The sequence below is a fragment of the Arachis hypogaea genome, chromosome 20, assembly GCF_003086295.3.
Source record: "Arachis hypogaea cultivar Tifrunner chromosome 20, arahy.Tifrunner.gnm2.J5K5, whole genome shotgun sequence".
Classification (NCBI taxonomy): Eukaryota; Viridiplantae; Streptophyta; class Magnoliopsida; order Fabales; family Fabaceae; genus Arachis; species Arachis hypogaea.
The window spans coordinates 110,273,544-110,285,716 of NC_092055.1; the positions used below are offsets into that span (position 1 = coordinate 110,273,544).

The window sequence follows — 12,173 nt, forward strand, 5'->3', positions numbered from 1 at the left end:
AAGCTTGCCCCTTTGTTTTTGCTATTTACATATTTTTCATTTTCTTTTAATGATTATGTCAAAAGAGATGAGATGTTTGCCTTTGCTATGAGTCTTGCCATGTTCTCGTTCGCAGCTACTACTGTGGCTGCCGCCACTGCCTCCTGCACTCAGCACCGTCGCCACTCCTTCTACTGTCGCCGCACCACACTTTCTGGTCCCTCTGCGTTGTTATGCTTCGTCTCTGCCCCTGCGAACTGCCCAGGTTTCATTTCACTTTATTTTATTTTATTGCTTTTTCTTTGGAAATTTTTGTAAATTTGGATGCTTTTTCGCTGTCTTTGCACCACACTTTTTATTATATTTTATACTTCGGCCCCTTTTTTTTGGTTTTTCATAAAAGAATTGCTATATGTCCTTGAAGCAATCTTAATACATTTTGTGAGATATGAGTCTGAGGGATACATCATGCAAAATTGGTCTTTTTTTATCAATTGAAAGTTAAATCTTGTTTTCTATTGGCTTGTCAATCTAATTGACTAATTATTATTTTGTCATGTGAAGGATTCATTGACTAAACATGTTCCATGAGAATTGAAAATCTTAATCTCTTCTACGCAAAAAACTATCTTAATTAATTTTAGATTCTTTTCATAGCATTTTTCTTTTAGTTTTACACAATAATATACTTCATGTTGTCCTAATATGTAGAGTTGTATTCACTATTAAATGAATAAAACAGGTTGCGATTGTGAGCTCGGAAAACATATTATTCAGCCTCGGTATTGCTAGTTCATCATTTTCTATTAAAAATTAACTATTTTGTTGGAACTACTTATATCTGAAGTATACTTTGAATTTTGTTAGTCATGCTGCTGCAGTTCTAATTTTTCACCCCATTTCTTTGGTTCATTTGTTAATTACAATCCATTAATGTTTGTCTATGACAAGGAAAGGATTTTGTAATGACATCTTCTGAGCCTATACGACTTTTTTGTGTTTCTCAAGTTTATATCGACTAGGTTTTTGATACAACCACATGTATTTCTCTTGTTGGGAATGGTGGTCTGATGCTGATTTTGTGGTCTTGGAAAAAATCTATGGAAGATGCAAAGAACAAGTTAAAAGAGAGTAGCACCTCCAATTTGGAATCTTCAAAATAGATAGAGATTTTTTAGTTTTTTACCGTATCATTTTAACTACTGATGCTGGTTTTGGACTTTAATTTTCTATAAATATCCACCATCAAGCTCATTTGATTCAGTAATCTATTCAACTGTATCTTGCACGTGTGCTGCTTATTTAAGCAACCTATTCAAGTGCCCTCGTATCTAAAAGATCATGTTTCTTATATTTATTGTTAGCATGTTATTTAACTATCAAGAGGTATCATATTTTGTTGGGATGTGAACTGTGTTATGAATGATAAAAAATATAATTTAGGATTTTATTTATGGATTGGCCTTTCTCTAGATGGAGTTGAATTTTTATCTCTCTTCTCTATATAAGTTGAAGAGGGTAAACTCATTAACCTTTTTTCTAGTCCTTGTAGCATTATTCTTGGAAAAAGAACTACATATATACGTGAAATTTATTCATGTACATTTTTCAAAGTTGTTATTGTCCTAGCATGTGGTCAAGACTTATGCTTTCCTTTAGAAGAACGAATATTCTCATAGAAAATTTTGAAGGTATAACTTACTTTGACTATTTACTAGAATTTGTTATGCTATCTTTTTTTTTTCTTTTGTATGTAACTTTGAATTTGGAACTATTACTTTTCGTGGTTTAGAATTGTGTTTCTATGGAATACATCATACGTAGTTGACGTCATTTTCCTTAAGCCAATGTCTGCCTCAGGTGCCCGAATTGATATAAGGCATTTTTTGTTTGTTTAATTCTAAACACAAGCAATATCCATACCTCCTACAAGTAAATTTTCATTTGTCATTGGCTTTTTCTTGGGGCATTATCATCAGCTTGCTTTTATATGCACAGTCAATTAGGATTCTAGTATTGGAAATATAGTGATAGACCTCTTTTTTGGTGTTTTATTTTTTTTACAGCGCTAATGATGCAGTTTTGGGTGAAAATGAAGAAAGACTACATGCTATATAGAGGGAAGGGCACTACCGAAAATTAGTCTAGCTAAATAAATGTCTATGTGAATGCCAATTGTAAGGCCCACATCGGTTGGAGAGGGGAACGAAGCATGCCTTATAAGGGTGTGGATACCTCTCCCTAGCATGACGCATTTTGACGAGTGAGTGTGGGGGGTTTCGGCTATCATCCCTATCGTCAAAGGCAAAACCGTAAGGCCTTGTGTGCCAAAGCGGACAATATCGTGCTAGCGGGTGGTCTGGGCTGTTACAGATGGTATCAGAGCCAGAACCCGGATCGATGTGCCAGCGAGGGCGCTGGACTCCCTTAGGGGGTGGATTGTAAGGCCCACATCGGTTGGAGAGGGGAACGAAGCATGCCTTATAAGGGTGTGGATACCTCTCCCTAGCATGACGCGTTTTGACGAGTGAGTGTGGGGGGCTTCGGCTATCATCCCTATCGTCAAAGGCAAAACCGTGAGGCCTTGTGTGCCAAAGCGGATAATATCGTGCTAGCGGGTGGTCTGGGCTGTTACAGATGGTATTAGAGCCAGAACCCGGATCGATGTGCCAGCGAGGGCGCTGGACTCCCTTAGGGGGTGGATTGTAAGGCCCACATCGGTTGGAGAGGGGAACGAAGCATGCCTTATAAGGGTGTGGATACCTCTCCCTAGCATGACGCGTTTTGACGAGTGAGTGTGGGGGGCTTCGGCTATCATCCCTATCGTCAAAGGCAAAACCGTGAGGCCTTGTGTGCCAAAGCGGACAATATCGTGCTAGCGGGTGGTCTGGGCTGTTACAGATGGTATCAGAGCCAGAACCCGGATCGATGTGCCAGCAAGGGCGCTGGACTCCATTAGGGGGGTGGATTGTAAGGCCCACATCGGTTGGAGAGGGGAACGAAGCATGCCTTATAAGGGTGTGGATACCTCTCCCTAGCATGACGCGTTTTGACGAGTGAGTGTGGGGGGCTTCGGCTATCATCCCTATCGTCAAAGGCAAAACCGTGAGGCCTTGTGTGCCAAAGCGGACAATATCGTGCTAGCGGGTGGTCTGGGCTGTTACACCAAAGATTATCATATATGTTATTAAGTTACTGCATGGTGCATTAGAACCTTCGTTATTTGTAATTTTTTTTAAAGTTGTATTCAGTTAGAACAATAATGAAAGAGTTCCCAAAATGAGTTTTGGTTATTCTTGAAGAAATTGAAGTAAAAAAAATTGAGGTTATTTGAGGTAAAATAGATAAATGGAGTGTTATTTGGGTTGGTTCCTTTTTCTAAAGCTTTTCAAATGCTTTTAATGGCACTCCATGGCTTGAATATTCCAAATAGAGCTACTATCTCATCCTTTAGCTGAAATAGATATGCATTCTTATTTTTTTATGTTTTTAATTTAACCACATTTTAAACTAGTTTTGCTATATTCCAACCTGATTGGGATTTCTAATTCTTGAATTGGAAAGGTTTGTATTATAGAAACACGAGATGTGTCATGGCTTGAGATCGTGAACTAAAATATCGAACAAATCAAAATCACCTTCAACTCGATCCACTAAATAAACTATGCTTATAGATTTTAAAAGGAGATCCAACATTTAGTCACAGTATAGTATTATATAGAATCTCTTAGGACACAAAAAAGACAAACAAATCAAAACAAAATATAGGTTTGTTTTCATGTTTTTAACTTGAAGCAGAAAAAAATGGACAGAGTCAAGACAATCTGAATGATCGCTCTCTTGACATCTGAGGAAAATAACAACCAAATTCGAAAGAGAAGCTCCTGGTGAGAAAGAAATTTAAGTTGGCTTCCAAATGTTCTATCCATCAAGAAATACTTCATTCGTCAATAACAATTGCGATGCTATTATAGGCCTACAGAAAGTAATATAAATAATCAAATTCAATTGTAAACAAACAAATTGGTGCAAAAATAAAAGAGCACTTTGGATGTTTGCCCACCTGAAAATTTAAAACAAGCATGGCTAGGTATAATAGATGCGATATAATGTAATCCAAAGAATGAGTAATAGCAAAGTTCAACCATACCTTGAATTTATATTTGGCGCTTCACTGAATAGTCTGAGCAGTAGGTTATTAACATCTTCTATGCAAAAGTAAAACAAGGATTATGATTATGATGAAAATATGTTTTGCTTTCTTTTTAAATGATAAAATTCATGTTCCGAAAATAAGGGTGGATGCTTCACAGGCCAAATGAAAGCCATAAAATGCATTTCTCAAAAATGCTTACTATCTTATGCCATTGCCCCCTAAAGAGAACAGTTTTGAACAGTTCATCATCAAAAATATTTGTTCATAGATACTTAACTTGACAACCATTTTGTATTTAATATTCACATAAATCGTTTTATGTTTTGGCAAGGATAGAGATATTGTGTTAGGTACAAGTTATACTTGCATAGAATCTCAAATTTACTGTAGAATCCTACAAGAACAAAAGCATCCAAATTCACATAATTTTCATAGAAAGGACAATAAAATAAAATAAAAATGAAACCTTAAAGGAGTAGTTCGCAGGGCCAGAGATGAGGGAGAAGTACTGAGATCGGAGATAGTGGTGACGAAGAGGAACATAGCAGCGACGTCGAAACTCAACGCAGATGAGGCTGGATATGTGGCAACTATTGCAGAATCATTAACTCCATTGAGATATTGAAGAGCTCCAGGAGTGAAGAGGAGCTCCCCGAGAGCCCGCCTGTTAGTTTCAACTTTCTCAACATTGATGCTGGATAGACACTTGTCAATTGTTCCATTTAACTCATCATCAGCAAGAATACACTTTCTAGGGCATGCCAGATTATGCAACATTGGCAAAGAAAAATTGTTAAGAAAAAATTATACATATGATATAGTTTTGTTATATTTGATGCAAAGTTCTGATTCAATCAAAAACAAAGAGAAAATTGCACTTCTTATTCAAATTGTGTTGGTTTGGTTAAATCAAAGGAACAAGTCTGTTTTTTTTTTTTCAGAAAAAGTTTTCCAAGTCAAGTCAGATCTAAAATCTTCACACAATCAGACACCAATTAATAATCACAAATTTGAAGAGAAAATTTCATTGTGTTTATTGCCAATTGCAATACTCAGTTAAGACAATGCATTTTCTTTTTCACCCTTAATCTGCTATTGAAGTGAAGTAGTTGTTTTATTTCTTTTCCACCCTTAAAATAAACATTGCGGTGCAAAGACAGTAGAAAAAACTCCAAATTCACAAAAATTGTCATAGAAAAAGCAATAAAACAAAATAAAGTAAAATGAAACCTGAGTAGTTCGCAGGGGCAGAGACGAAGCACAACAACGCAGAGGGACCGAGAAGTGTGGTGTGGCGGCAGTAGAAGGAGTAGTGGCGGTGCTGAGTGCAGGCAGCAACAGCGATGGTGGTAGTTGCAGAGATGTGACAGGAACATGAACACTAGTGAAAAAGTTCTAGCAGAGATATCACTTTCATCTCTGAAATTATGATTAAAATGAAATCTGAGTAGTTCGTGGGGGCAAAGACAAAACACAACAACGTAAAGGGACCGGAAAGGTGGTGTGGCGGCAGTAGAAGGAGTAGTGGCGGTGCTGAGTGCAGGCAGCGACAACAACGGTGGTAGCTGTAGAAATGTGACAAGAAAACGAACATTAGTGAAAAAACTCTAGCAGAAATATCTCTTTTATTTCTGAAATTATGATTAAAAGAAATGAAAAAAAAGTGTAAAAACCAAAATTAGAGAGACAAAATTTTAATTATTAATTTTTTTAAAAATAAAAAAATAGAGTTCAATTTATAAATATTTGTTGGCGAGTTCACGATACTTCCACATAAAATAAAGAATAAGGAATTTATGACCTATTAATAGTGTTTAACAAAAACGTTTAAAAAGGACCAATATTTTTCTAGGCTAAATTTTTTAGATTAGGATGAATTTTATGTGAAATACGATAATATTTTATTATTAATGTTTTACACTGTTATATTAGTAGTACAAATATCATTAATTTTTTATAATAAAAATATTTAATTATAAAAGACAAAATATAGGTGAGATAAAATATTATTAATGTTTTTGTGTAGATTTATAATAATATATAACACATAATTTATATCCTTTTTAAAAAATTCATCTCTAATAATTTAATATAAAAGAAAATAAGGTTTTTTTTTTTTTCTATCATGAAACAACCACCACAAAGTTCTTTTTTATGGTGTGAAGTTGACAAGTTCATGAATTAAACAATATCATTATTATTCAACTATTTATCTAAAATCTTTCAATACAGATATATAGTGTTGATGCACAAAAAAAGAAAAACTTAGTATAATGAATTATCTATTTTCTTAAACACCCGCTTTTTATTAGCAAAACAATATTTCAATTGAGCTTATTTGAATTTCTTAAGAAATTAATCTCTGATTTATTGGGATATCTCTTTGTCTTTAAGTAAAATTCAGGAAAATAATTATTTAAAAATTAGAAAAGTGAAAAAGGGAAAAAATGGATGAAACTTGAAATACTTAACAAAACCTAGCTCAACGAGGAGGGAAACAGTTATAACTTACAACTGAGTGACGGAATTCCTTTCGCTTTAACTCACTTTCAAACAACTCTGTCACCCTTTCCTCAAATGGCCACCAAAGCCTTCTCCGTATCCTTCGCTGACGTCACCAACAGCGTCAGCTTCCCCTTCGCTTCTAAACCCCCAACCGCATCTCCGAGACACTGCGTTTTCTCACTCACTTGCTCTGCCGGTAACCCTCTCTTCTCAACCACGAGTGTCTTAACTTAATGTAGTGTAATCAAACCAATCAATTTCACTTTATGAAATCCATTTCTTCTACTGTTGTGCATTGTCATTTGGATGCATGGAAATGATTAATGATTACACATAAACATGTTAGTTATAGTAATACAGCTCAGAGCTCAAACAAATTTGATCAAGTTTTCTTGCTTGATTCATAGGTAAGGGTGAGAGGCCTTGGAAAACTTCGGATGCAAGGCTTGTGCTTCAAGATGGTTCAATCTGGAATGCCAAATCATTTGGCGCTTCTGGAACCCAAGTTGGTGAAGTTGTTTTCAATACATCATTGACTGGGTGAGAAAAAACTATAACTATCAGGGAATTAGGATCTGTAGTTATCATTCTGAAATTTTGATAATTTTGTAAACTGCAGGTATCAAGAAATTTTGACGGATCCTAGCTATGCTGGCCAGTTTGTGCTCATGACAAATCCGCATATTGGGAATACCGGTGTAAATTTTGGTATGTGTTTATGTTATAACTATAATTTCCATGAGTCTTGAATCCATGTGCTTGGAATTCATTTAAACCCAATTTTGGATGCACTGCCCGATAGATGATGAGGAATCAAGACGGTGCTTCCTTTCTGGTCTAGTTATTCGGAGTTTGAGTATCAGTACATCAAATTGGAGATGTGTTAAAGCACTCGGTGATTACTTAGCGGAAAGGAACATCATGGGAATCTGTGAGTATTTGGTATATGAAATTTGTTTTGAGAAGTAATTTAATATCAAAATAATTTAAGTTCTTGCCATTGATTGAGTTTGATGGTAACTTGTGATGCAACAGATGATGTTGACACGCGTGCAATTACACGAAGATTGAGACAAGATGGCAGTCTTATTGGTGTCTTGAGCACTGATAATTCTAAAACAGAACAGGAACTACTGCAGATATCTCAGTCGTGGAACATTGTTGGTAAGGATTTGAGTCTTTGTGGTCATGTAAATGTTTTCTAAATTGAGTTACATGAGTCCTATTTTATATTTGTAGGTATTGATCTAATAAGCGGCGTCTCATGCATGTCTCCACTTGAATGGATTGATAAAACAGAAGATGAATGGGAATTCCGTCCAAATAAAGATCCAGCTGGAGAAACTTTCCATGTAATTATATTCCATTAGCACTGTCTCTTTCGTTTTGTTGTCTATTGGGGTTATTTAAGTTGTGCTTTCATGCCATCTAATGAACTGCAGGTAGTTGCTTATGATTTTGGGATTAAGCATAATATACTTAGGCGCTTAGCATCATACGGATGTAAAATTACAGTTGTGCCGTCTACATGGCCAGCATCAGAAACTTTGAAGATAAAGCCAGATGGGGTCATTTTAAGCAATGGCCCTGGAGATCCATCTGCCATTCCTTATGCTGTTGAAACTGTAAAGAATATTCTCGGAAAGGTGCCTGTTTTTGGAATTTGCATGGGCCATCAATTGTTAGGCCAGGCTTTAGGTGGCAAGACCTTCAAGATGAAATTTGGTCACCATGGAGGAAACCATCCTGTTCGCAACCTTAGAACTGGCCGTGTCGAAATTAGTGCTCAGGTATGTCAACTAAAGGTTTTTTTTCCCCTACCGATTCTTTGTGTTGTAGTGTATCACCATAAATATGGTTAACCTAGTGTCATATTGGCAGTTAGAGCTACTATGAAAATGATAAATTGGTATAAGCAGTCTAACAAATTCAATCACAAAGTTTAATTGAGATGAAACTCACCATGGTAATGTCTTTCTGTGATGAAATATGAAGCAGCATATCAAATTCAATTTGAATAAAATCAATTGCAATGATGTTTGGCAAACTATTTGATTTTTAATGTCTTTTTACTTTATTAGAAATTCCAAAAATGTAAACATCTTATTGTTGGACTTGCGGTCTTCTATCATGAAATTATGGTATATGAATTCGCAGAACCACAACTATGCGGTGGACCCTGCCACATTGCCAAAGGGGGTGGAGGTTACACATATCAATCTTAATGATGGAAGTTGTGCTGGTCTAGCCTTTCCTTCTCAAAGAGTTATGTCCCTTCAATACCACCCTGAAGCATCCCCTGGACCTCATGATTCTGACTATGGTATGAGATTTAGAAGTTTTTGCACATATTATTATAAACATTTTGAATTTATCATCGATCTCGTGTATATGAAATGATGAAACCATAGTTTTTAGTGCAAGTGAGGTTTCTACTTTCTTTGATGTCTGTTGTGATTAGAGTTATAAATATAGTGATGCTTTAATTAAGTTAGCTAGAAAAAGTGTTGTATTAGTACTTAGTAGTAAGTTAAATTAGTATATTAGTTAGACAATTATATGCTGATATCAGCAGTTAGTTAATAGTTAGTTAGAGATTGATGTATTATAATTGGCTAGTATGCAGTGGCAAGGTGTATATCTGCGCATTGAAGCAATAACAGAAAACGTGACATTCGTCACTCATTTTTTCTCTCATTTTTGAGCCTCACTCTCATATGGTGTGAGTTCCATACTTCCATTTCCTCACCACCTTACTCTGCAAGTAGAACAGAGTTTCTTCATCTGTATTGCAGTTAACTTGCTTCTTTTAGTTGCTGGTTTGTCACATAAATACTAATACCGGCTTGTGTATAATGCAGGTTTTAGAGAGTTTGTGCAGTTAATGATGCAGGATAGAAAGAAAGCTAATAAAAGCCTTAAACTGGTAGCAGCGCAAGCTTCCGATGCATAGGTGCTTTCTAGTGTTGGCGGCAAGAATTAGGGTATCTTCATAAAATGTCATTTTGGTCCATTGTTTTTGTAGATGTCTAGGAAGTAGGAATTGAGTTTTCTTCTTTCGTGTCTTTCTATAACAAGGCCAAGCTACAAGAAAGTGAGAATTAACGTATTCATCGTAGCAACACTAGCAACCACCAAAGTTTTGCTAGGCATTTGCAACAGATTAACATTTGTCTTGCAACCCAATGTAGCAATGCCTACTTAAAAAAAAAATTAAGCACTAAATAAAAAATAATTAAGTGTGAAGGACAATATAAATTTTGCAAGACAATGATACCCCTTTATTCATTCAACCCCATTCATTTATTTTTATAGCCTATCCCTTAATTAAAGGTAATGGTGATTTGTGTGGAGCATAGGCCATACTGGAAATTCAATCTCAGTAGATACGATCTGTCTTCTATTTCTCAACTATGAAGGAGCCGAGCTGGGTTTTATTACCTGCCATTTTGGTTGATTTATTCATTAATAAAAGGGATTGGTTTTCAATTTTCATGGTCCTATACTTCACCACTGGCTTACTTTACAGTTTACACAATCTCAACCAGAATAATGACTAAAAAAAATTATACTACCGTATAATTGTTGAATTGGGTCCTTCTTTTAGATTAATGTTCTTACTAGTTCCTACTATTAATATTAAGTTTCTCTGATTTCTTTCGGTAGCGTTATAAGAGAAAAACCAAAACCAGAGAACCTAAAATGGCAACTCGCAAAAATAACGCTAACAAAAACTCCAAAAGAACAAGATAATTAAGGCTCTATCATAAAACTTCAGAACAAAATAATTCAATTTGGACATTGAATCATAGGAACAAACAACAATGTAACCGCAATTCCTGATAAACAGCACATAAAAGTTACAAATAGATGAACAAATCGAGAGAAACGATAACTAAACTAGGCCCTCTCGCCCCTAATCCTTCTTGCAAGTTGAATATCCTTTGGCATAATGGTGACCCTCTTGGCGTGAATGGCACAGAGGTTAGTGTCCTCAAACAACCCAACCAGGTAAGCCTCCGCGGCTTCCTGGAGAGCCGCCACGGCACTGCTCTGGAACCTGAGGTCGGTCTTGAAATCCTGCGCGATTTCCCGAACCAGACGCTGGAATGGGAGCTTTCTAATGAGGAGCTCAGTGCTCTTCTGATACTTCCTGATCTCTCTCAATGCTACAGTTCCGGGCCTGAATCTGTGTGGCTTCTTCACTCCGCCAGTTGCCGGAGCTGATTTCCTTGCGGCCTTAGTGGCCAGTTGCTTCCTCGGGGCCTTGCCGCCGGTGGACTTGCGAGCTGTTTGCTTGGTACGTGCCATTGATGGAAATGAACGAAGCGAAGAATGGGAATTAAAATGAGTGAAGATGCAAGTCGAAATTTGAATTTGTGCGTTTTGCCGAATGGATTTTGAAGCAATGGTAAGGTGAGTATATATAGCAAGAGAGGGTATGGGCGGAGGGTGAAAATTGTGGCGCGCGAGGAAAATTTTTGTTAGAGATCCGTGTGTGGTCAATGGACGGGTGTGATTGGATTATCGTACAAGGATGACGGATTTCCTTCCGTTTATAAGTTTTGGGCTTACCCCCAAAGTCCCAAACTTTGGCGCCCGCGGACTCACGGTCAAACTCTTTCAAATTTCATTTCTTTTCCGTGGAGGTTCTCTAAGATGGTAAAAGTATTTTTAAGTTCTTTAGTCTGGGTTATTACTAGACGAGCATAAATTAAGATACCATAGTGAAAATAACGATAAAAATATAAAAAGTTAATTGATTTGCAAAAATATTTTTTATTTTTATTTTTAACTTTCCACATCTAAAGAAATGTGACTGGTTTATAAAGAGAAAATTTATTTTTAAACGTTAAAAATAATACAAATATATTTGGTTGATCTATTTCTAAAATATATTTTTTAATATTTTAGAATATAAAATTATATTTTTATTAAATGTACTATTAGTTATTTAATTTTTTTTATTAAGTTAATAATTTATTTTTATGTAATATCAAACATGAAATAAATTACTATCTTAAAATAATTAATTGTATTCTTATGGATTTAGAGTTAATATACAAAATGGTCCCTGAAATTTGACTTCTGATAAAATGTGACTCGAGTTAGTCCTTCCGTCTATTTCTATCACCGCAAAAATGACATTGCACAATTAAACAACGTCGTTTTGTTGTTTGCGCCTAAACAACGTCGTTTTACTCCTCCCCTTCTTCTTCTTCCTCTTTCTTAATGTCTGAAACCTCCCACCACCCTCAATCATACCTTTCCAACCCCCTCGCTCTCACCACCATCACTACCACTACCCTCCTCCTCACCTTTTTCTCATCTACCACTCTAATTTGGGAACAGATTCTTCATTTCTCAAATTTCTGAACTCAAATGAGCTACAAATTTCATCTTCTTCTTGCAATCTGATCGTTAGGAGAGGTTCACATAAAGCTTTGACCATCATTGGTGAAAAGGTTCTTCATTCATCGCCAGCAACACAGACTCTAAGGTACTTTCTCTCCAAATCTTTGAGGAGTATTAA

At 36.0% G+C, this 12,173-nt stretch overlaps 2 protein-coding genes across 3 annotated transcripts; one reads left to right on the forward strand and one right to left on the reverse strand.

Moving 5' to 3' along the window:
- Positions 1 to 6,623: 6,623 nt before the first annotated feature.
- On the forward strand, positions 6,624 to 9,933 carry LOC112785164 (carbamoyl phosphate synthase small chain, chloroplastic). Of its 2 annotated transcripts, XR_003194170.3 has the most exons (10): positions 6,624 to 6,836; positions 7,048 to 7,180; positions 7,260 to 7,348; positions 7,443 to 7,571; positions 7,676 to 7,804; positions 7,880 to 7,992; positions 8,083 to 8,430; positions 8,798 to 8,963; positions 9,260 to 9,362; positions 9,502 to 9,933. XR_003194170.3 is itself a non-coding variant. In XM_025828607.2 (9 exons), exons 1-9 carry the CDS (start codon positions 6,713 to 6,715, stop codon positions 9,591 to 9,593), a joined length of 1,323 nt encoding a protein of 440 aa, XP_025684392.1. In that variant the 5' UTR covers positions 6,624 to 6,712; the 3' UTR covers positions 9,594 to 9,933. The 2 variants fall into 2 exon arrangements, 1 of the variants encoding a protein (XP_025684392.1); XM_025828607.2 differs by lacking the exon at positions 9,260 to 9,362.
- A 450-nt stretch (positions 9,934 to 10,383) lies between these two features.
- On the reverse strand, positions 10,384 to 11,131 carry LOC112784760 (histone H3.2). The gene has a single exon (XM_025828079.3). It carries the CDS (start codon positions 10,949 to 10,951, stop codon positions 10,541 to 10,543), a length of 411 nt encoding a protein of 136 aa, XP_025683864.1. The 5' UTR covers positions 10,952 to 11,131; the 3' UTR covers positions 10,384 to 10,540.
- Between the last annotated feature and the right edge of the window lie 1,042 nt (positions 11,132 to 12,173).